The sequence below is a fragment of the Panthera leo genome, chromosome F2 (assembly GCF_018350215.1).
Source record: "Panthera leo isolate Ple1 chromosome F2, P.leo_Ple1_pat1.1, whole genome shotgun sequence".
Lineage (NCBI taxonomy): Eukaryota > Metazoa > Chordata > Mammalia > Carnivora > Felidae > Panthera > Panthera leo.
In genome coordinates, this window is record NC_056695.1 from 16,365,196 (window position 1) to 16,390,882 (window position 25,687).

At 37.4% G+C, this 25,687-nt stretch overlaps 1 protein-coding gene across 7 annotated transcripts in view; it reads left to right on the top strand.

The window, feature by feature from the left end:
- Positions 1-25,470, top strand: part of MTFR1 (mitochondrial fission regulator 1) — a 62,978-nt gene extending 37,508 nt beyond the window's left edge. For all 7 annotated transcript variants that reach the window (XM_042923245.1, XM_042923246.1, XM_042923244.1 and 4 more), the window contains 5 exons: positions 2,552-2,667; positions 19,972-20,204; positions 21,848-22,106; positions 22,882-23,050; positions 24,020-25,470. In XM_042923245.1, the coding sequence (XP_042779179.1) occupies positions 2,552-2,667; positions 19,972-20,204; positions 21,848-22,106; positions 22,882-23,050; positions 24,020-24,088 (846 nt within the window). In that variant the 3' untranslated portion in view covers positions 24,089-25,470. The remainder of the gene's footprint in view (positions 1-2,551; positions 2,668-19,971; positions 20,205-21,847; positions 22,107-22,881; positions 23,051-24,019) is intronic.
- Positions 25,471-25,687: the final 217 nt, after the last annotated feature.

A 25,687-nucleotide genomic window follows, 5' to 3' on the forward strand; every position in this document is an offset into this window, starting at 1 on the left:
CTAGGAGTTTCCACAGGGCTTGGAGACCTTTTTGTTTAAGTATCTCCATGTAATCCACTTGGAATCTCCCTAATACAATGTAATGGGAATGTTAATACATGATTCTGTTTTCTTTTGTCTTTTCTTTTTTTTAATATTTATTTTTGAGCAAGCACAAGTTGGGGAGGGTCAGAGAGAGGATCTGAAGCAGGCTTTGCACTGACAGGCTAACAGTAGTGAGCCCAATGTGGGGCTCAAACTCACGTGAACTGCGAGATCATGACCTGAGCTGAACGAAGTTGGACTCTCAACCTACTGAGTCACCTGGGCACCCCATCATTCTCTTTTCAGTAGTGGATAGGAATAATATTGCCAGATTTCTCTGGCTCTTAAGATCAAATGTGATGCCCATTTGAGTTATGTTAATTTAAGTTGTATGAGATATCCACTGACTGAATATCTGTGTGTTTATTGACTTATTTGGATAAATATCTAAAATGGAATGGGGGAGAAGTATAAAAATCCTTTCGATTTTTCTTTGATCGTATCCCTTGGTAATGTACTTCCTAAAGTGTTTACTTTTCTTCTCTTATGGCCACTTATTCAAGTACATGCTTTAAAACATTTGTATTAAAAAAAATTTTTTTTGTTGTTTATTTGTGAGAGAGACAGAGCATGAGCGAGGCAGGGGCAGAGAGGGAGGGAGACACAGAATCCAAACAGACTCCAGAGCTGTCAGCACAGAGCCCAATGTGGGGCTTGAACCCACGAACCATGAGATCATGACCTGAGCTGAAGTCAGATGTTTAATCAACTGAACAACCCAGGTGCCCCTAAAACATTTGAATTTTGAAAGGCTTTTCATCTTAATTCCATTATTCTTGTTTATTTTTTGTTCTTGCATGGGATTAGATTCTTAAATATTTACTCCTTTAATACAACTGTTTTCCCTCTTGACTGTACCTTTGTCCTGCCCAAAAGCTGTAATTTAAGGCATTTTAAATACTTGATATTCTTAGTGTGTTATTAAAATGTCAGTTTTCTAATGGTGCTTTATTAAGTTGATAATGTTAGGTAATTATGGTACCAGAATGGGTGTACATATGAGTAGCCAGTGTGTTCAATTAAAATTTTATTCATAATATTAAAGACATTTAACTGTTTCAGTATTATGTGTTTGCGTGGTATATTTTACCGTTGAGGAAGAAGCATTATTTAAGTGTAGCTTCAAAAGCCTGATCTGGCAACGATAGTATTGAGAAGGTTCAAACAAAGCATGGGTTACAGCACAACTTTTCTGATAAATATGTCAATAAGTAAATCTCTTTGGCCTTTTTAACTTTTTTCTTCATTTAAAAAGTCTGCATTTTCTTTTTTATTTAAACCTCAGTGTTACTCACTTTTAGGAAGTATTAATCTGATAACTTTATTTTAAAATCATTAGTCATTGGTCATCTGTCTCTGAGGCATTACACTTATAACAACACTTTAATTATCTTTCCATCTACTTTCCAAGGTAAATTTCAGAACTTGCATGCTTTTTCTTTGTATTTCAGAATATTCTGTCATTTATGTGGTTAAACTTTAGCTAGAGAATTCTATTTGTTTTGTTCTTTAATATAGTTAATACTTTAAAAATCATGATTTAAAACAATGTATTTTCAGGGGCACCTGGGTGGCTCAGTTGGTTAAGTGTCTGACTTCAACTCATGTCATGATCTCATACGTCGTGAGTTCGAGCCCTGCGTCGGGCTTTGTGCTGACAGCCCAGAGCCTGGAGCCTGCTTCGGACTCTGTGTCTCTCTCTCTCTCTGCCCCTCCCTTGCTCATGCTCTGTCTCTCTCTCAGAAATAAGTAAACATTAAAAAAAAATCTTTAAAAATGTTATTTTCAGCATTTTAACAGCATCTCTATATACGAATCCATTTTAAAATATTCCCAAATTTAGCACATGTATTGCTTGCTTGTTCTTATTATTATACTTTTTTTGACTAAATCTCTTCAGAAAAATTGATTTTTTTAATGCTTAAATTCTAAAAATTTTCATAATATTTTAGGATGAACACAGGTATTTGTTGGCTTTTTTTTTTTTTTAAGACTTTTGTTTTGTTTTTAGTTCATTTATTTTGAAAGAGAGAATGCACACACAAGCTGGGAGGGGCATAGAGGGAGAGAGAGGAAATCCCAAACAAGTTCCACACTGTCAACACAGAGCCCGATGCTGGGCTCGAACCCACAAACCGTGAGATCATGACCCGAGCCGGAATCACAAGTCGGATGCTTAACCCACTGAGCCACCCATGTACCCCTGTTGGCTTGTTTTTAAAGCCAATCTCATTTGACCTGTAAAATAAAAATTGAATAAAGTTAAGTTATAATTCAGAGATTGTCATAAACCTATTAGGCAATGATACAACATAACTGATGTTCTCTTTTGTGGGGACCTTCAATGGAGATGTTAGAAACTGTCCATGTGTTTGTAACACCAGAGCTGATGATTTTCCTTTGGGTGATTAAAAAGTTTTATTCTAACATTTTGGTGACAAACACCTTTCCTGTTTATAACTTATAGCTTACCAGCCCTACAACAGAATGGAGCCCTAGCCATCCAGGAGAGGATGCAGTGGTGTCTTTTGCTGATGTTGGATGGGTAGCCAACGAAGAAGAAGAGTGTTCAACAAGACGAAGGTTAGTCTGGAAGGCTCTCAGAGCTAAGATGCAGTATTTATGATTTTAAAGGGTGATACATTTGCAATATTTTCTTTTAGTAGCCTAATTTGATTTCTAGTAACTAACCCAGTTATTTTTCACAAGTAGTCTTCTTTTCTGTTTATTTTAAACACTCAGTATTATAAAGTTCCTAGAGACCTATAACTGTGTCTTAAGTGCTTATGAGTTATAGAATTGCCTGCCCTTCAGAAGCTTAATATGAAACCAGAAGCAACTATCATAAATATGTTTAGATAAGTAATTAAAATGATATTATTGGGGCAGAGGAATCAGTGTGGGTCACATTAGCGACTTTGTGTAATCACTGGAGAATGCTTCCTAAAAGTTGTGTCAAGATGAGTTTGATTCAGAGGACATAATGTGTAAGAGTTAGAGAGGTACTTTCATTTATTTCAAAGAGCCTGAATAAATTATTGACTACACTTTCAGTCTAATAAACAAGTCATGCAGCATATTTAACTCTTCATTCTTTTTTTTTTTTTAATTTTTTTAGTGTTTGTTTATTCTTGAGAGAGAGAGAGAGAGAGAGAGCATGAGCAGGGGAGGGGCAGAGTGAGAGAGGGATGCAGAATCCGAAGCAGGCTCCAGGCTCCAGGCTCCAGGCTCCAGGCTCCGAGCTGTCAGCACAGAGCCCGACGTGGGGCTCGAACCCACAAGCCGACGTTTAACCGACTGAGCCACCCAGGCACCCCAACTCTTCATTCTTATTAGGCCTCAGAAATACAGAGATAAAATAAGACACTGCTTTCTAGGAATATTTGGTGTGCTAGAGGAGATTAAAAAGGGAATCAATGATGTTGATATTATAAAGTTTACTAAGTAAATCCAGAAGGCCACTGTGGGATGAGAGAGGTTTGGCAAGGCTTCTCAGAGAAGGGAATTCTGGAACAAGGATAACCAGCAGAGGTAGGAGAATTTCATGGAAGGGGAATAAACTAATTATCAGTGTCAAATACTTAGAGGCTAGGTAAATCAAAAAACTAGCAAGTTTCAATTTTGTTTTGTAGTTGGAAGATTATCATTGACTTTAGCAAGAGTAATTTCATTTGAGTGGTATTAGCTGCATAAAATAAGAATCAATCCAAGAAACAGTAATCTATTTCCATTGCTTTTGGCAAATTCATTGCTTATGGATGATTTGAATGACAAGTAGAAGTGAGGACATAGTGGTAAATGAACACAGACCATATATTGCAGATTAGCAGGTATAGAGCCTTTCTTTTTAAAGATGTTCATTTTTTTTAATTAAACTTTTTATTTTGAGATAATTATTACATACATACAGTTGTATGAAATAATACAGAAACATTTCCTGTACTCTGTACCCCATTTTGTCCAATGGTAACGTCTTGCAAAACTGGTATAATATTAAAACCAGTATGTTGATACTGCTAAAAGTCGAGGTACAGAACATTTCTCTATCGCAGTTATCCCTCATGTGGCTACACCCACTCCCCTTCCCTCTCCAGTCTCTCCTTAATCAGTTGCAGGCACTTAGCTATTCTCCATTTTCACAATTTTGTCATTTCAAGAATGTTATACAAATTGAATCATACAGTATGTAACCTTTTGGGACAGGCTTTTTTTGCCAAGCACGATTCTCTAGTGATTTGTCCAGATTGTTGTATATACCTGTAGTTTTTTTCATTTTTAGAGCTGAGGTAGTATTCCTTGGTATGGATGGACCATTGTGTTTAACCATGCACCAATTGATGGAACATCTGGATTGATTCCAGTTTTTGGCTGTTACGAATAAAGTTGCTACAAACATTTGTGTACCGAAGTTTGAATGAGCATAAGTTTTTATTTCTCTGGGATAAATGCCCATGAGTGCAGTTGCTGGGTCATCTCAGTCATGAAATAGTTGCATGTTTATGTTTTATGAAACTGGCAAACCATTTTCTAGAGTGGCTATACTATTTGTCAATCCCAGAGTAATGTATGGCTTATCTAGCTGTATCTTTGCCAGTATTTGGTGTCATCATTCTTTTTTCTTTTCTTACCATTCTAGTAGTTGTGTGGTGATATTGTGGTTTTTAATTTGTGTTTCCTTAATGGCTAATGATATTGAACATCTTTTCAAGAGCTTATTTGCCATCTTTTTTTTTTAACCATTTTTTAAAATTGTTTTTTAAGTTTACTTATTTTGAGAAAGGCAGAGTGTGTGAGCAGGGAGGGTGAGAGAGAATCAGGCTCTGTGCTGTGCTGTCAGGGCAGAGCCTGATGTGGGACTTGAATTCACAAACTGTGAGACCATGACCTGAATTGACATCAAGAGTCAGATGCTCAGCCTACTGAGCCACCCAGACGCCCCTTATTTGCCGTCTTTTGGATAAAGTGTTTCTTCATGTCTTGTGCCAATTTTCTAATTGGAGATATTTTCAAGAGTTCTTTATGTATTTTAGATCGGAGTCCTTGTCAGATAAGTAGTAATAAGTAGTATGTAAATCTTTCCTCCCGCATATAATGGGACAAGCGAAAGCTTGTCTTTTCATTTAAGTCTTTCAGAAAGCAAAAGTTTTTAATTCTGATGAAATCCAATTTATCAATTTTTTTCTTTTATGGATTGCTTTTGCTGTCAGTGTAGGAACCCTGGACTTAGTGTTATAGCCTGCAGATTTTTGTACTCTATTTTTAAATCTGTCCTTTGTTAATTATTACATGAGCCAAAAGACCCAAGAGAGGTAGTGGGAAATTTTCCCTCCCAGACACCATCTTCTTTACAGCACAGACCATTACACAGTATAAGGAGAAAACTACCATAAATGATAGTTATTTCCTGTGGAGAGTTACTTTCTTTTTGAGTTCAGATTGCAAGTTAGGTTAAGACAAATGAAGAAAAACCCAGAATGTTAGCTTATTGAGAGAAACAATAATATATTTTTCATTGCTTTTGGCAAATCTTAAGCAAGGTCTGAATTAAGAAAGCATTATTTAAAAAAAATCATAAAGATGATAAATGGGTGTTTCCATAGCTTTTTTTTTTTTTTTTGTCTGAAATCCTTGTTGGTTAAAGACAAACTACTTCATTTCTACAAAGTAATGCTATGAACTTTTAAGACATGTGCTATCACATTTTTTGTGAACTATCAAAGTCAAAAAGGACATTATCATGAAAGAAAAATAAAGACAACCAAAGAACTTTAAAGGCATTTAGCTACTTTGCTGTTCTCTATTAGTGTTTTTATATGCTCAGTGATATAAAGGAAGCAGAAGCACGGAGCCTGGGGTGAAACAAGAAAACAAGAGGCACATTATAGTAAGAAGGTGAAGAGATAAAGATCCCACTCTCATCGAGAACCTTACATTGCTTAATTTCAATTTAAGGGGTCACTTAAATGCATGGCATTATGGAAAATAAATGATATGTTATGGTTCATCTGAACTTGTCAGTTGGCCCCAAGCTGCAATAATCACCTTCTCAATGTCAGATCATTTACTCCTCAAAGAATCCTGAAATAGCCATTCTCTCCCCATGAATTTCCCCAGGAATTGGCAGCAATCCAGGATTGTTCTTTCTGTCCTTGTGCTGCTTCTTTCAGTGTGCCCTATCCAGTGAGTTTGACAGCATGTATCTGAAAGCTTTGATATTTTTCTGATTCTTCATTTGTTCTGGTGACATATCTGTATGTCCCTGTCTTATAATGGAATAAATCCTCATTGACTTGCATTATGGCTTGAACTTGGGCCATTTTGCATGATTTCTTTCATTATCTCAGTGTTATTGGAGGAGACTCTGTGTGGAGGAGAACATTGGTAGATCCTGTTCGATTTCTCGATATTGTTGGGACATGTTTTTTAAAAAAAAATTTATAGTTCTGTTTTACATTTAAGTCTGTGATCCTTTGTCTAGTTTTGGTGTCAAGGTAATACTAGCTTCATAAAATGAATTGGACAGTGCCTTTCTTCTGTGTTCTGAAGAGATTATATAGAACTGGTGTTAATTGTTTTATAAATATTTTATAGTTTTCTCCAATGAAACCATCTGGGCTTGGAGATTTCTTTTTGTTGTGTCTTAAAACTGTGAATTCAATTTCTTTAATAAAGTTATAGGACTGTTTTATCAGTTTCATGTTGGGTGAGATGTAATAGTTTGTGCTTCTCATGGAATTGGTCCGTTTCATCTAAGTGGTCAAATTTATGTGTGTAGCATTGTTTGTAGTATTTGTAGTAGTTTATAAGGCTATAGTGATATCCTGTTTCATTTCCTAATATTAGTAATTTGTGTCTTCTCTTTTTTTAAGACTTGTCAATTTTACTAATCTTTTCAAAGAACCAACACTCTTTTCGTTGACTTTTCTGTTTTCAATTTTTCTGTTTGATTGGTTTCTCCTCCTGTTATTTTCTTCTACTTGCTTTGAGCTCATTTTGCTCATATTTTTCTAAGCTTTTAAAGTAGGAGCTTACATTATTAATTTTAGACTTTTCCTTTTTTTCTAATATGGTACTCCTCCCCTCTTGCCTGCAGTTTGTCTTTCCATGATTTCATTTACCTACAGTCAACTGCAGTAAGAAGCAAATGATCCTCCTTCTGACATATCGTCAGAAGGTCAGTACTAACTCTTACAGTGCCTACATCATTCACCTCACTTCATCTCATCATGTAGGTATTTTGTCACAAGAAGGATGAGTGTGGTACAGTAAGACATTTTGAGAGAGATCACATTCACATAACCTTTATTACAGTAGATTGTTAGAATTGTTCTATTTTATTGTTAATCTCTTACTGTGCTTAATTTATAACTTAAACTTTATTCTCAATATGTAGGTGTAGGCAGGAACACAGTATATATAGTGTTCAGTATTATCCAAAGTTTCAGGCATCCACTGGAGGTCTTGGCACGTATTCCTCCGTGGATAAGGGGAGACTACTGTTTTTTTTGTTTGTTTGTTTATTTGAAAGGGAGATTACTGTAAAACCATTTTTAGTGCTATAAATTGCCCTCTCAACACTGCTTTAGCTGTACCCTACATGTTTCAATATATTGTATTTTTTAAAAATCCAGCTCACTATATTTTTTTATTTCCCTTGAGATATCTTCTTTGATCTATGGATTATTTAGAAGTTTGTTCAGTTTCCAAATATTTGGAAATTTTGTTGTTATCTTTGCATTATTGAGTTCTGGTTTGATTCTGTTATGGTCAGAGAACAGATGTTATATATGCTTCTTTTAAACTTGTTGAGTTATTTTAATGGTCCTTGATATGAACCATTTTGATTTATTTTCTGTGGTTATTTGAAAAAAAGGTGTATCCTATAAATGTCGAAGAGTTTCCATTGTTGAATTTTTCTCCATCTTTTCTGATTGTCTATTTGTTCTAACAGTTGTTCAAAAGAGAGTGTTGAGATCTCCAGCTATATTTGTGGATTTGTGTATTTCTCTTTCTCTTTGGTGCATACACATTTAGAATTGCTATGTCTGTTTTAACCCACTCTGCCAATTGGTCTTTTACTTGGTGCATATAAAGCATTTACATTTATGTAGTTCTTATTATGTTAGAGTTCAAATCTACTGTTTTTCCCCTCTGTTCTCTGTTTTCTTTTTTCTGCTTTACCGTGGATGACTTAAACATTTTTTTTGGATTTCCTTTTTGATTTATCTGTGTTTTTGAGTGTCTTTCTTTGTGAAGTTCTTTTGGTGGTTGACCTAGGTATTACATTATATATACATAGCTTACCACATTCTACTGGCGTTGTCATTTTACCAGTTGAACTTCTTTATGTCCCAGTACCCTCCCTGTTTATAATTTTCTTAAAAACCTTCTTTACAGACATTTGGAATCACATCAGTATGATATTTCCTTCAAACATAATTTAGAAACAGGATGAGAGAATAAGTCTATTTACCCACATTTTTGCTGTGTTTTTCTTTCTGCTTGATGCACTTTCTCTTTTTATTGCTTTCTTTCTATTTGGAGGACTCCTTCAGCCATTATTTTAGTATAGGTGTGCTTGCTATAAGTTTTTTGTTTTTTGTTTTATTTGAGAATTCTTGATTTCCCCAGTTTTGAGGGAAATATATATATTTGCTAGACATGAGGTTATGAGTTCATAGTTTTTATTTATTTTTTTATTTTATTTTATTTTATTTTTTAAAGTTTATTTGCTTATTTTGAGAGAGAGTGAGAATCCGAAGCAGGCTCCACACTGACAGCATGGAGCCAATGTGGGGCCCCAACTCATGAACCATGAGATCACAAACTGAGCCAAAACCAAGAGTCAGACACTTAACCCACTAAGCTACCCAGGCCCCCGGTTAGTTCTATTCTTTTAACACTTGAACAGTGTGCCATTTCTTCAAGCCTCCGTGGTTTCAGATGAGAAATCATCTGTCATTCAATGAGTTTTTCCCCTATAGGTGGAGTATCCTTTGTCTGTAGCTACTTTAAAAATTTCTTCTTTGCCTTTGGTTTTCGGAAGTTTGAGTCACGTGTTTCTTGGCATGGATTTCTTTGGGTTTATCCTGTTTGGAGTTCACTCAGTTTCTTTGAATCTTCAGGTTTATGTCTTTGTTATTATTTCTGTAAATATTTTCTTTAAGTAACTTGTGTGCCATTATTTCTTTAAGTACTTTTTCAGTGTGGCCCTCTTTCTCCTCTCCTTCTGGAACCCTGATAGCACAAGTATGAGATCTTTTATAGTCATACAGGTTACTGAGACTGTTGATTTTTTTCCTAGTCTGTTTGCTTTTTGTTTTTCAGATTGAATAATTTCTGTTGTTCTGTCTCCAAAGACAGAACATTCTCCATTCTTGTTTTGATCCTATCTGCTGTGTTTTTCAGTTATTTTACTTTTTCTAAAATTTTCATTTGGGATTCTCCTTTATATTTTCTGTTTCTTTGCTGAGACTATTTTTTTCATTTGTTTCAAGAGTGCTGGTAATTGTTCCCTGAAGCCTTCTGACCATAGCCTCTTTAAAACATGTCAGATAATTTTTAACATCTCTGTCTTCTCAGAGCTGGCATCAATTGTCTTTGTGCATTCAGTTCATTTTCTTTCAGGTTCTTGGTATGAGGAGTGATTTTTGACTAAAACTTAGATATTTTTGGTTTAGAAGACTCTGGATCTAAACCTTTTCTTTTAGTTGTTTTCCATGAATAGCACTCTGGCAGGAGAAGAGTGGGTGCCACCTTGTTTCTGCCAGGTGGGAGCAGAAATCCAGGTTTCTCATTCAGCCTCCATTCACTCCTGAGGGTACTGATGTGAGCTCCAGCTTCCCACAAGGCCTCTTGTGACATTATCCCAGCAGGTAGGTGTGAGTGCCTCATTACTGCTGGATGGGGTGTAATTTGAGGCTCCCCACATTGTCCCCACTATACCACAAGGAGTGAGGTACCCTTGTTAAGTCCCTTCTCCCTGCCTTCTTTGACAGCATCCTGCAGAGTGTGAGGCATCTCTTTATAGCCTAATAAGGATGGGAGTTAGTCTTTGCTGCATGGTGTAAGTGGGGCCACAGTGCTTTCTGTGGTATTTGGCTGGAGTAGAGTAGTTATTTTACATAAGTTCTCTATCTTGGGAACCTACCCTTTTCTTGGTCCTTTTTGGCTGGGAGAGCTGACTTTTGTTGGGGCTTTTTCCCCCCGCCCTGCATTCGTTGACATTTCTGAGTTTTACCCATTAACTCCAGCAACCAGTCAGATATATGAAGCAAAAGAAAAACAGGAAACTCACTCCTGTGTCGTTCTTTTGGATCCCAAAGTTCTAGCCATTCTGTCTTGTCCCCACCTTTCAGAGTCCTATTTGTTTTATGTATGTCTAGGGTTTTTAGTTTTAGTTAAGAGGAAGAATAGGGAAAACTAGTCTGTCCCATCTTCCTGGAAAGAGAAGCCTCTAAAGGACTTTTAACAAATGGCCATGTTTGCAGAGGATATGACATGAGGTAGTTATAAGGGGGATTGTCATGATACTAAATGAATTGACATAATGGATCTGAATAATGGATTTGGTTTGCATTGTTGAAAATAATTGCCTAAAGGGTCTGTGAAAGAGTGTCTGGAAGTACTTTAGGTAAAGATAATCTGAATTGAACAAAGTGAAAGGAAACGGGAAACCCAGTTGAATTTGAATGGTGCTCTAGAAGGAGGAAGTTGATAGGCAGTGAAGTGCCCCCATAGTTTCAGAGTTAATGATATGCACCACATGATTAGAAAAATTTGGCAGACTTTCTTTTGCAGTATGGTGCCATATTGCTCTTTACATTGATTTTGACAAATTATAGATATACATAAATGTAGATGGTTGGGAAGGGTATTCTCAGTGTTATTTTCCTATGGCCAGTATCCTGATAAATAGGCTGATGTATCTAAATCTCATCATCTTCCCAGCTCATCATACAAGGGAGTTTTGAGAAAGCCCTCTCATTTTCACATACCAGATAAAGTGTATTGTCAGACTGATGAGGTATTACCATGTATTTTAAAGAGGGCAGAGTAGAAGAATGAGAGTTGATGCAATTTTGCTTTATTTTGAATTACTGAATACTAGTACCCTCACCTGGCAGTTTGAGGTTGTTTTTTTTTTTAATCTGTCATCCTTTTTTTTTTTTTTTTTTTTAAGTTTGTTTGTTTTTGAGACAGAGAGCACGAGCAGGGGAGGGGCAGAGAGAGAGAGAGAGGGAGACGTGGAATCCCAAGCAGGCTCCAGGCTCTGGGATCTGAGCTGTTAGCACAGAGCCCGACGGTGGGCTCAAACTCATAAACAGTGAGATCATGACCTGAGCTGAAGTTGGACGCTTAACCGACTGAGCCACCCAGGCGCCCCTTGATCTGTCACTTTGATATTAATTGCATTTTTATGGGAATTTTTTGCAGTGTAGACTTACAACTTAAAACTATAACTTCTAGGGTGTCTGGTTGGCTCAGTCTGTAGAGCATGTGACTCTTGGTCTCAGGGTTGTGAGTTAGAGCCCCACATTGGGCACAGAGATGCCTTAATAAAAATAATTTAACAAACTATAACTTGAATCTTTTTAAAGATTTTATTTATTTTATTTATTTTTAAATTTTTAAGTATTTTTTTTTTAATTTTTTTTTTTTTAACGTTTTTATTTATTTTTGAGACAGAGAGAGACAGAGCATGAATGGGGGAGGGGCAGAGAGAGAGGGAGACACAGAATCGGAAGCAGGCTCCAGGCTCTGAGCCATCAGCCCAGAGCCCGACGCGGGGCTCAAACTCACAGACTGTGAGATCGTGACCTGAGCCGAAGTCGGACGCTTAACCGACTGAGCCACCCAGGCGCCCCTTAAGTATTTATTTTTAAGAGAAAGAGAGAAACAGTGCTGACAGGGCAGAACCTAATGCAAGACTCGAACTCATGAGCCATGAGATCGTCACCTGAGTCGAAACCAAGAGCCAGACACTTAACTAACTGAGCCACACAGGTGCCCTATTAAAATTTTATTTTAAATTTTTATTATTTTTTGAAATATTAAATAATATTTATTATTTTTTGAAAATTTTTATTATTTTTGAGAGCGTGTGTGCATGTGAGTGGGGGAGGTGCCGGAGGGAGATAGAATCCCAAGAAGTCTCCATGACTCCGGGCTCAGTCCCACAACCATGATGACCATGACCTGAGCCAAAATCAAGAGTCAGATGCTTAACTGACTGAGCCATCGAGGTGCTCCTAATTGTATCTTATTCTTAATTCTGAGTGCCCCATACCTATCAAAATGAGTATGTATTAAATACAAATTTATAGGTTCATAGGACTTGAAAGTATTTCAGGTAGCCCTTTTTCTTAGACCAGAATGTCTGTAATCTAATGACTAAGATGAATGTATTTATAAAAAATCTATGATCTAAGGATACCTAAGTAAGACTGAGGTTGACTAAATTCATCCAGTTTAATTTTTCAAAGTTGAATATAAGTGTATAATGGAATGTTCTATTTAGGGAGTGTTGGGGAGGAACCCTGACTTCTTAGAGGACAGCGAGTGAGTAATAAGATTCCAAAGGAGAATCAACACACAACACTTTGGCTTGTCACAGCTCCACAGATGTGAGGGTAGACCAGGAAGCTCAGTGGATTAGAGCAAGACCATTTCCTACTCATGGCACAGAAAGCAGGTGTTATTCATTCCTATTTTAATCATAATACACTTTTTTTAGTATTTATTTTTGAGAGAGAGGGAGAGCACACGTGCATGCAAGAGCATGGGGGAGGGCCAGAGAGAGGGCGACACAGAATCCAAAGTAGGCTCCAGGCTCGGAGTTGTCAGCACAGAGCCCAGTGCAGCTCTCGAACCCACAGGCCATGAGATCATGACCTGAGCCGAAGTTGGACACTTCAGTTAGCCACCCAGGCCGCCCCTATTATCATTTTAATCTTAATTATTTGACACTAGACATTAACCCAATAATGTATATCAATAAAACAGTGCAGTCCGTACTGCATAAATACATGGATATAATGTCATTCTCATTAAATCTCACTTTTAGGAAGATCCAGCTTTTAAAATGACAAAACAAGAACCGAGCTTAGAACAGCTAATGCAATGAATCCTACCAGTCTTCTGGGTCTGTAGCCTTACAAAAGTCCCACCTTACTCCCCGCTATAAATCCTTCCATGGATTACTTCCCTGTATCAAAGTAATTTCCCGAGTCCAGTTGTCTTTATCCAACTACTTGCTCACTTTGAAAAGACTTAGGTTTTGGGGCACCTGAGTGGCTCAGTTGGTTGAGATCTGACTTCGGTTCAGGTCGTGATCTCACACTTGTGAGTTCAAGCCCCGCATTGGACTCTGTGCTGACAGCTCAGAGCCTGGAGCCTGCTTTGGATTCTGTTTCCCTCTCTCTCTGCCCCCTCCCCCCCTCGCACTTTGTCTGTCTGTCTCTCTCTCTCTCTCTCTCTCACTTTGTCTTCCTCTCTCTGTGTCTCTCTCTCAAAATAAAGAAACATAAAAAATTAAAAAAAATAAAAGACTTAGGTTTCTACCCAACTTCGTGTTTTCAGGGAACTAAATTGCCGCCTTTTTCCCTCTCTGGATCCTATTGACAATATAGTATATTTTAAAAAGTTGTTTTTAATGTTTATTTTTGAGAGAGACAGAGCGCAAGTGGGGGAGGGGCAAAAAGAGAGGGAGACACAGAATCAAGAGCAGGCTCCAGGCCTTGGACTGACAGCACAGAGCCCACATGGGGCTCGAGCCCACAAACTGTGAGATCATGACTTGAACTGAAGTTGGACACTTAACTGACTGAGCCAGGTGCTCCAACAATAGAGTGTATTTTTAAACCTTTCTAGGCTATTTTCTAAACTCAAATGGTGAGGGAGAGTTAGTAAAAATCATCTTGGGAATACCATCTTTCATACAGCATTGAGCTAATTTAAAATGATCTCAAATTTTGAGCTTTTACTGTGTGATAAGGAGAAAAAGGACCTCAGAGGTGCATTATATTTAATTTAGAATTTTCTTTGAAATGGTCAGTGGAGCTTAAAAAGCCCTTCATATTCATCTAAGTTGTACTCCAAAAGTGGCTGCCCTTGATAATATCATTGGGATAAGAAAAAGAGAGAGAAAATTCTTGTGCAGTGCCACTCTGAACAGGAGCCTGTTCCTTTTTGCCATAAGGCATTTTGGAGCCCGCATCAAACAAAATGGTAGAAATCTGACCTGTAAAAGTTGGGATGCAGAAAATGGTTTTTAAGAGACAATCCTGATTTGTCTGTCTTTTGCTTTTTGGGGCATTTGATGCTTCTTTTGTTTTTGTTTCTTAAAAGTGTCTCAGAATTATACATACAGATTTTATAAGGGATTATTTCTCTTTGTTTGGATTCGTTCTGTCTCTACATTCTAGCTCTTAATAGCCCTCTGAATAAGGCAAAACATAGTGGTTCTGAGAATGATTTGTTGAATGTCTTACAAAAAGTTCTCTGTAATATTCTTGTGTGTGGAAAAGATTTACATTTTATGAAATTCTCAGACGTGTCCCTTCCTTTAAAAATACACACAGCCTTTTCCCACAGACATGTTCTTTTAAAAAATTTTTTTAATGTTTGTTTATTTTTGAGAGAGAGAGAGAGAGAGAGAGCGAGCATGAGCAGTGAAAGGGGCAGAGAGAGAGGGAGACACAGAATCCAAAGCAGGCTCCAGGTTCTGAGCCATCAGCACAGAGCCTGACACAGGGCTTGAACCCACAAGCTGTGAGATCATGACCTGAGCTGAAGTCGGACGCTTAACCAACTGAGCCACCCAGGTGCCCCTCCCACAGACATGTTCTATTTTTGTTTTTGATTCTTAAGTTCCTATAAATGTCCAATCTTTCTGTGTCTTTGAGAAGACATGATGACTTCAGGATTACTTTCCTTTTTCAGCTTCTAAAAATCCACACTTAAACTTCCACATTTCCTATAATTACTTTGTTTGAACTTTGTGAATACTGTTAACAGTATTAGTATTACTGTTAACAGGAAATGCAGAATCTATATCATCAAATTTATAAAAATAGGACAGATATAAAATACAGATTATCTGACACTGTTACTTTTAAATCATTTTGCTAAAGGCCTAGACTTTTTTTCTCTTATTCTGGCACACTGATTTTCAAGATTAATAGTAATGAGGGCTTTGTCCTTAATTTTCAGTAGATAGAAAATCAAAATGGAAAAATTCATCTCTAGGAGTTATGGGTAGATGTAATAATAACTTAATTCTTTTTTTTAACATTGTGGTTGCTGTTCAACATTCATTCTCTCTTACAATTTATTTTGGCAGGAAGATATTTTAAAGAAAGTAAGCTGTTCAAAAATGACTTGTAGTTGATAAATTGATCTCTTAATCCAAATTGCCATATTATCTTGTTCTAATTCTGGATATTGAAGAGTAAATGTTCATGGGATTTGAACTTTGGCTTACTTGAATAACATTTTAAGACAAACTTACAATAATACTTGTGGATCCTGAGATGTATGGGAGGATTTGAGGTGGGAATATATTCTCTCTTTTTTTTATCTGCCAAGATTTTTTTAAAAATATAATTTAATGTCAAATTAGCTAACATACAATGTGTAAAGTGTGCTCTTGGTTTTTGGGGTAGATTCCCGTGGAGGAATACATTCTCTACTAAAGTGACCTAGCCTGGCTGGCTCAGTCAGAAGAGCATGTGACTCATATTCTCAGGGTCATGAATTTGAGCCCCAGGATGGGTGTAGAGATTACTTAAATAAAACTTAAAAAAAAAAAAAAAATCAAAGACACTAGTTCTTCTTCTCTTTTTTTTTTTAATGTTTATTTTTGAGAGAGAGAGAGAGAGCACACAAGCAGGGGGAAGGGCAGAGAGAGAGGGAGAGAGAGAATCCGAAGCAGGCTCCAAACTATCAGTGTAGAGCCTGATATGGGGCTCGATCTTAATGAACTATGAGATCGTGACCTGAGCCAAAACCATGAGTCTGATGCTTAACCAGGTGAACCGCCTAGGCACCCCACCACTAGTTCTTGAATAACAGTATTATAATGTCATTTTTTTATTAGTAGCACTGAATATTCTGGTATCCAAAATTTTACTTTATTTGCTGTTATTGTATCAACTTCCTGAAATGTTTGCACTCATACATAATAGGAAAACAAACCACTGTTCTTACTTCCACCCCCAGATATGAACATACTCATCCTTTTTTTTAAACACTTTTTTTTTTAAATTTTTTCTCAAAAATTTATTTATTTTTGAGACCGAGAGAGACAGAGCATGAATGGGTGGAGGGTCAGAGAGAGAGGGAGACACAGAATCGGAAGCAGGCTCCAGGCTCCAAGCTGTCAGCACAGAGCCCGACGCGGGGCTCGAACTCGTGAACCACAAGATCGTGACCTGAGCCGAAGTCAGACACTTAACCGACTGAGCCACCCAGGCGCCCTGAACATACTCATTCTTTTAGGTTCATTTTATTAAAGCAAAGCTGAACTTTGATAGAAAATGGACGATATGGGGATAGAGATGAGTCCACAGGCTCTGTGTTTCTTCTCCTCTCTTCTCAATTCCACTCCAGTTGTCACCCGTTAGATGCCCCTCCCTTGATGCCCATCCCATGGCAGTGGCTTTCTTCCTGTCCTGAGACACTGTGCTTCTGGTCATTCTCTTCCTTTAAACTCAGTCTGTTACTACTACTCTTCGATCTTTCTATACTCTTGTTTTGAACAAGTATGATACTCGAATTCTACACTTGAGATTTCTTTTATTTAAAAAAAAAATTGTTTTTTAAGCATTTTATTTATTTTTGAGAGAGCCAGACAGAAAGCAAATGGGGGAGGGGCAGAGAGAGAGGGAGACACAGAATCCGAAGCAGGCTCCAGGCTCTGAGCTGTCAGCACGGAGCCAGACGTGGGCTCAAACCCATGAACCCTGAGATCATGACCTGAGCCAAAGTCAGATGCTTGACTGACTGGGCCACCCAAGTGCCCCTACATTTGAGATTTCTGTATTTTGTCCAAATCTCTTCCAAGGACTAGAATTCTGTCAGTGCCACTCTCTTACCTATCAGCAGTTTCCGTAGTTCTTCCAAGGAGTAGTTTTTTAAAAATTCATCATCGTGTTCTTTTTTATTAAAAACATAAAAAGTTATCAGGAATATAGTTGAGGAAACATATTAAGTTAAATAAGAATCCTGGACATTATACTGGTATTAAATATAATTCCTCCATGTAAATGTTCCCCCCAAAAACTTCATTCACTGGGTTAATTTCTGTCTACTTGAAACTCTATTTATTATATGGAGCTGTTTAACAAAATTATTTGACCTACTTTATGAAAGATAAGCAGAAATCAGAATTTAGCCTATGGTATCAACAGAAAGCCACAGTGATTTTTAAAAATTTTAATGTCTTAATTACTTTCTTTATTCCAGGTGATTAGAGCACATGCATCTAATCTGTAACTTATGTAACATATAATCTTTGAAAGAGCATATTAATCTGTTTAATCAGAACAGAGTGTTCCTGAGAGAAGGTTTTACTATTGTTCAACCTTCATGTACTTTTTAAAAAATTTCATCACCTGTTTCTTCCCAGTGTGGCAGTAAGAAAGGGAGTGGTAATTGAAGCTTTGTAAGCCACACATTTTCTCTAGCTCATAGATACTCCAAATTAAATTAATAAAGTTAATATTATTAATAAGTTTCTTGCTATCTAAGCTAAGGTGAGGTAACAACTGGGACCTTTATTCTCCAAATATTTTTCTTTAGTAATATTACAGGTAGGGGCGCCTGGGTGGCTCAGTTGGATAAGCGTCCCACTCTTGATTTCAGCTCTGGTCATGATGTCACGGTTCATGGGTTTGAGCCCGCATCGGGCTCCGCACTGGCAGTGTGGAGCCTGCTTGGGATTCTGTCTCCCTCTCTCTCTTTCCTTCCCTCCCTCCCTCCCTCTCTCTCTCTCTCTCTCAAAATAAACATTAAAAAAAAACCCAAAAAACACTGTCAGTTCTGGACAATTAAAAAAAAATAATATTACAGGTAAATAATTTATAAGCATTCTCTATATATAGTAAATTTAATTAAGAGTATGAGCAAAGTTAGATAGGAAGAAAAACATCAGAATTCAGTGAATACCAAAAGGTAAAGTTCCAAGAATTCCTTCATTTATGTTTTTTTTGAGTTTATTTCTTTATTTTGAGATAGACTGAGTGAATACAAGTGGGGGAGGGGCAGAGAGAGAGAGAGGGAGAGAGAGAATCCCATTCAAGCAGGCTCCATGCTGTCAACACAGAGCCTCGATTTCGGCTCAGGTCACAAATGGTGAGATCATGACCTGAGCTGAAATCCAGTCAGACACTTAACTGACTGAGCCACCCAGGCACCCCAAGAATTCCTTCATTTAGAACATAAGGTAGAATGAAGAATTGTAACAGCTCTCCACCAAAAATAAAATACCAATGTCCAGTTAAAATAGAAGATAAAATGGAGTTTAATGATGGTTGTATAACAGGATTAGGTTCGACTACATTTAACAGAGATGCCCCCCAAAATGGTGACTTCTAGAGGATGGAGGTTTATTTCTCTCAAATCAAACACCTCCATAGTAGATAGTCTGAAGCTGGCAGTGGCTCTACAGTGTCCACAGGGACGGTGCCAGGCTCCCTGCCGTCATTAGCATTGACTTCTGCATTCAGGTTAGTTTTTGGTTGTCTGTGACTCTCAAGTCCAGCCATCACCTTGTACTCAAGGCTCAGGAGGGGCGAATGGGTGGAGCTACAGATGAAAGGACTTTCTCCTGGAGTCCTCTCCTTGTAAACAGCTTTCCTAGATGGCTTATCAACATCTGCCGACATCTTGTTCGCCAGAACTCAGACATGACCGCGTGAAACTGTGAGGGAAACTGGGAGACGCTCATTAACTTGATTGTAGTGATTATTTCCAAGTGTGTACGTAAGTCATCATGCTGCACACCTTAAATAAATACAGTTGTCAATTTTAGCTCAATGAAGTTGGAAGGAAAAAGGGCTTAGAGGCCCGGAAAACCTAATTGTAGGAAATAGCTAAGTATATAAATTGACAGTTGAAAAGACATCTGAATTTTATTCTTAGCCTCAAAAGACTTAACATTTGGAACTATGGAGAAATGCATATTAAAAACCTTTACACCCAAGTGAAAATGAGGATGTGTGTATAGTTACTGCATGGGTTCAGTTGATTCTTCTCTCTCCGTTTCGGTTTCTGCTGCTGTATTTGGCCCATATTGTTACACTGTGTCTTGCGATTTGTATTGTCATACACGGAAAACAGTAACAGTGAAATGCAGAAGCCAAAACCCTGGTGAAAGGCTAATGTATCACTGGTTTGATTTTGTTGTCAAATATAACCAGTAATTAGTTTGCCATTTTTAAAAATAAAGTTTATTTACTTTTGAGAAATAATGAGAGTGCACGTGAGCGAGTGGGGGAGGGGCAGAGAAGAAGAGAGAAAATCCCAAGCAGGCACCATGCTCAGTGAGCTTAATCACCTGAACCACCATTTTTTAAGGAGCATTAAAAGTTTTTTTTACCTTAGTTCAAAACAAAACATGAAGTAGAAAAAAACGTTGGAATCTGTGATGCCTCCTGATAGTGTGGGCTTATGCATATTATATAGAGATTAAGAATGATGGCAGTAAGAAACCTGGCTTGGTATGTATCTACATCAGGTTGACAAGTACTTTGCTGTTTTGAAACTTACAGGAGGGGATTTATGTAAAGTCAGTCTGAAAAGTATTTCTCAGATACTGTGTGCAGTGATGATTTTTTGTATTTCCTTGCAAAACCTGTGACAGCCAACCTTCTGTCTTTCTTGCAGGACAGAGGTCAGATCAAGACAGCCCCTTCAGGATGGCCTGCCTTTCTTTGAGAAGCCGCCAAGCAGGGAGATTTCCTTACCAAACCTGTCTCCAGAAGAGCCTCAACTGAAGACAGCACTGGCAAATGAGGAAGCACTACAGAAGATCTGTGCCCTTGAAAATGAACTTGCTGCTCTCAGAGCTCAGATTGCCAAAATTGTGACCCTGCAAGAACAGCAAAATCTCATTGCAGGTCTGTAAATCCTACGTTTGTTTTAACCATTGAGCTGGAAATTAGGAGAATGCCACTAATTTTAAAATCTGTTAGCAAATAACAGCCATGGGGTTGTTAGAAAACCAAAGGTCAGTCCTCTCCGTAGTCCAGTACAGGACCCAGTCAGGTTTAAGTGGTTTTTGTTGAACACTTTTGATGCTATCAGAAAGGGTGAGTTTGGAAAATACTGAATTTCCTACAGTTGAACTAGTGCTCATATGAATGCACTGGGAAACTTTGTGATAATGGCACCAATTTTATCAGCCATGAAGTAATCTCAAAATGGGGCTGACAGGGTTGAGTGCTGCTTACTTACCTGCATGTCCTGAGGCAAGTTCTTGGCCTAACTCCCTTCCTGCTCTAAAATGGGGTAATAGTATTTATATCTTAGAGTAATTATGGGAGTAAAAGTGGAGATTCTATAAAATGCCTTTAGCACAAAGTAGCTTCTTAATAGTCACTTCTCTTCTCTTGTCCAGAGTAGAAACTCAATACAGGTCCTGTGACTCTTGGTCTAATACTGTTTGCTTTTTTTCGTGTGCCTTGTTACTTTGGAGAAGAAACCGTAGCCTTGAAATCCTAGCCCATTAACCTGTTGGCAAGTAGTAGTTGTTTTTCCTAGCGTTCTTCCTGAGTCCTGGCTAGACTCCATATTAGCCAACTCTGAAGGTTAAAAGATAAGGACAGTTATTCTGCCTCTGAGCCACTTGTGTTCCCGGAGTTTAATGTAATCCGGCACGGAAACCTCATCCAACCTGGGTACAGCCAAGATAGGCCAAGATGGACAGAGGACGAATGCACTTGGCACCGAGTGCTTGAGAAGTAATTTGTTAATTGAATGAAATTTGCACGTAACTTTAAAAATCAGAAGTCCTGCCTTTTCTTTTATTTTTTCCTTTCAGCTTTTAAATTGCATTTCTCTTTTGCTTTACCTCCCTCTTCTGGCAGACTTGGAAAACTGCTGTAAATAGTGAGATAATTTGGAGATTTATGTTAGATGCTCTATTTATAGTCAAAATTCCTTTAGCATTGAGCCCCCATAATCAGTATAGGTCAGCCAATGAACAACTGTTGTAGTATGCAGAAAGATGAATTCTTAGGTCCTTATTTTGTAACCACTTTAACTCTTAGTTACTTAATGTTTTGGAAATTAAGTACAACGCCTCCTTTTCTCTTTCAGAAATTTGCTGAATAATACATGTAAAACTTTTAATGCTTAATAAGTCCTTTATGTAAATATTCTTCAGGTGAACCACAAATCTATCGGGTTTTTCAAATAGTTATTATAGTCCTGAACTGTCAGACCGTCTGTATTGAAGGTGTGTAGGTAGGACACACTGTTTCATATTTCATTTAAAAGTTAAAAGTAGTTACAAACTGTGCAACGGTCAGACTGCAACATTTGATATCACAAAAACACCCCCTGTTAAGTTAAATGGAACTTTTCCATTTGGAGAGTTTGGGATTAGATATGGGTATTTAAGATTCTAACCAAGTAACTGAAACTTCCTTTACTTACATAATGGAGTTTTGTTTTTTTTTTTAAGCATATTGATTTGAGGTATACAAAAGTCCTTAACATAATTTTGCTGTTAAAGGTTGATTTTTCCTTATTTCTGTAGGTGATTTAGATTCGACCACATCCGTTACTGCGGCCCCACCCTCTGTCCCACCACCTCCCCCGCCCCCACCTCCTCCGCCCCTCCCCACACCAGGGCTCCACCAAAGCGTATCTGCTATTGACCTGATAAAAGAACGAAGAGAGAAAAAAGCCTGTGCTGGAAAGACTCAGGTTAAGACCAGGCCAAAGAAACCTGATATGCCAAATATGCTAGAGATCCTTAAAGATATGAACAGTGTAAAACTTCGGTCAGTAAAAAGGTGAGGATACATTTACCTTATTTCATACTTCCCTTACTTTTTTATGTCTTGTAAAATGAAGTATTAGACTTTTTGAGAATTTTGTTTTATTTTTATTATTTTTTTAATGTTTATTTTTGAGAGAGCGAGAGCGCCAGCAGGGGAGGGACAGAGAAAGAGGGAGACACAGAATCCGAAGCAGGCTCCAGGATCTGAGCTGTCAGCACAGAGCCCAACACAGGGCTCAAACTCACAACAGGGAGGTCATGACCTGAGCCAAAGTCGGATGCTTAACCGACTGAGCCACCCAGGTGCCCGAGAACTTTGTTTTATAACCTGATTACCATGAATGGTTCCAGTTTTAGTTTAAAAAAGATGAGCCCCAGTGTCTCCTATATAACTAAGAAGTTAACAAACATTTTCAGGTTTTTCTCCAATTGCATTTAAAGCCCTTTTATGGGAAGTCTCATTGTCCAGTCATTCATTCAATAAGCTGTGTTGTAGACCTACTGAGGTTAATCACTAGGCTTTGGAAGAAGAATGAAACTGTAGTTGCCCTGACGGAGAGCATGATCAGTGCTCCTGTGCTGAATCGAGTGGCTATTCATTGGGCATCTTTGTGTTCTTTTACTGAGCCTTACATCTAGGGTTTCTGTTTCGTGTCTCTCAGTGTTCGTCAGGAACTTTCCTGGGTATCAGTGATGCTAGAGAAGTGCATGTAAAGGCACGCGAAGTACTTCTCTGAGGGATGTCAGCATATTGAAAAGTTCTCTTGGCTTCTATTCATCTCTCTAAGGTCAGAACAGGATCTAAAGCCCAAACCTGTAGATGCTACCGACCCTGCTGCCCTCATAGCAGAGGCTCTGAAAAAGAAATTTGCCTTTCGATATCGAAGCGATAGTCAAGGTGAAGTTGGAAAAGGAATTCCAAAGTCTGAATCAGAGGCCACCTCAGAAACAGTGTTGGTGAGTATTAGGTCACACTTCTGTCTTAGCACAACATGGTAGTTGATTCCGTTGCTGAGAACCTGCATTTGGTAAGACATTGAGCTGTGGCTCTGTGAGAAGAATGTGCTACATGATTTAGCCCCTCCCCACAAGTAGATTATAGAAGAAGGTAAAAAAAGGAAGCAAAAGCCAAACCCTGGTTTCGCTACTTAGCATCTCCAGTGTTAAATTTTTCATGCTGTGTTTTATTTATACGTAAGCACAACGAAGCGAAATTCACTACAGTAAAATTTATATCTTAAGACAGTATGTATGTGGTGATTGAGAAATTCAAAGTAAAGAAAGATAATTTTCCCTTAGGGTGTCCTGTGAAAGTTCTCTGAAGAGGATTAGATTTGACCTGGGTCTTAACAAGATGTTTCAGGTCATAGGTGGAGATTGAGCAGATCAGGGAAACTTGCAAATATTAATTTATATATTATTATTATAAATTATACAGTTAAGTTATACAATTTATGCAATTGTATAAATTATCTAGTATACATTATCTAGTATAATGTATAAAAAATTTACTGTATTTTACCAAATACAGTAAAATGTATTTACTGTCGTGTGGAATATGTGCTTACCTACTCCAGGGAGGCAGGTATCTGAGAAATTCTAGTATCTTTCAGAGTTTTTAGACATTGGAAAAAGGAAACTTTGTACCTCATTCTTTTACTCAGAGAAGTAAAAATGGCCTAAAGCTTATGGTCTTAAGATGATTATAGTTTTCCGTGAAGTAGTTTGGTTACCTTTTTGCTTTTCATTCTGTTGATGTATCGTGTTTATAAGACAGTTTGTCAATTCATGAAGGTTTTAATATCATCTAGCTCCTTGGTTTTTCATGCAGAACACGCCCAGGCCTTTGCTCCATGATTAGGAAGGGGACGTATCATTACTGTTACCTAAAGCACTATCTTTATTTATGCTTTGTTTCCTTCTTAGTTTGGGCCGCACATGTTGAAGTCTACAGGAAAAATGAAGGCTTTGATTGAAAATGTTTCAACTTCCTAATAGCTGAAGAAAAACTATCCTTGTTCCAGCTGTTGGTTTGTTAGGGCTATTTGGCTAGTAGAAATCAACACTAGTTAGTAAATACCTGAATTTAGTATTCAGTAGTCTCCTTTAGGTCTAATAAAAAAGCACTCTAAGTCTGTGTTTGTTTTTATGAGAAGGTTCTGAAGTTTTCCATAACAGGTTTTTAATGTGTAGCCAGGATGTTAAGGTTTCTAGTCTTAAGAACAATTATATAGATTTCAGAGGAAAGGACATTGTAGATGTAGAGTTTTTAATTTTTGACACTAATTTATCTGTGCAAATGTTTTATATGCATATATTTGGGTATAAAATAGTACGTAAAATGTAATGACGTCAGTGAGGCTGTCAGTGATTTATTACTCAGTGATGGAACAGCTGGTATAACACACAGTTGCTCGAGTGAAATATTTGGGATTGGAACCTTTTTGCCTTGAATAGGACTTTTACCTTAGATCCCCTCTCACATTTCCTTAGAGATGGGGGTTCAAGTAGGAACCAGATAATGTTTACTGCTGAAAATTCCATAATGCTTTCATTTAAAGGAAAGTCAAAGACCACAAAAGCTGCTTTCACTCCAGTGCTGAGAAAGAAAATGTAGTTTTTAGATAGAACTCAAATTATTGAATCAAATCTATAACAAGTGAAAACCAGAATGTACCATCTTTCTATTCCAGTTTAATAAAGGCATCGTAAAGATGGCTTGTTACTAAGTTAATATGTAATATAAATGGCAGCATAATGGAGTTGAAATTTTTTTAAATATTGGTCGAATGTAGTAGCTTTATAATGAAACACTTAATAGGTGAAAGAATTTCCTGTAAGTTATCATTGGTCTGCTATTCTGTTGAATTACACCACGCAGCAACCCTTAGGTGCTCATAGGAGAAAAGCCGTTCTTGTGGAGGGCTTCTGAGGAATGCTGTACATGCTCATTTGGGAATGCTCAATAAAACTTTATGGTTTTCTGTATTTCTGCTAAACTCAGCTGTAGTTAACGCAGAATCTTCTACCATGAGTAAATACTTGGATTTATTTAAATCTAGTAAAAAGTGGAGATGGGAAGAGTAGACCTTTAAGTTATTGAAAATATGTGCAATGTTCTCAATATTAGGAAATGCTATTCAGCTTAAATTTGAACTGTGGCTTATTTTACATGTTTGTTGATTTACATTACATTGTTTCTAATTGTTTCATATGATTTAAAAATTCTGCCTTTAAAAGAAATTCAGAAAATTTGCCTAAATATATATTTTGACCTCCTAAGCAATTTATATTTGTATCAGTATTGAATTTTGGCCAGTGCTCCAACTGAAGGAAGTTACTGTATTGAAATAAAGCAAATTTGTATTTTCCTTGGACCATAAGCTCTCGTATATTATTTTAGTGGATAAAATTCTCTAATATTGTACATGTAGCTTCTTTAGAATACTTTGTTTTCTGCATTCTTAGCGTGGAAATCTATTGCCACTTATTCACCACCGGTCTCATTCAGTTTCTCCCACTCAACACAGTACTGAAGTGAAAGATGATAAAAATAAATTTTATATTTTATAGCTGAGGCGAAGAAGGTGAAGT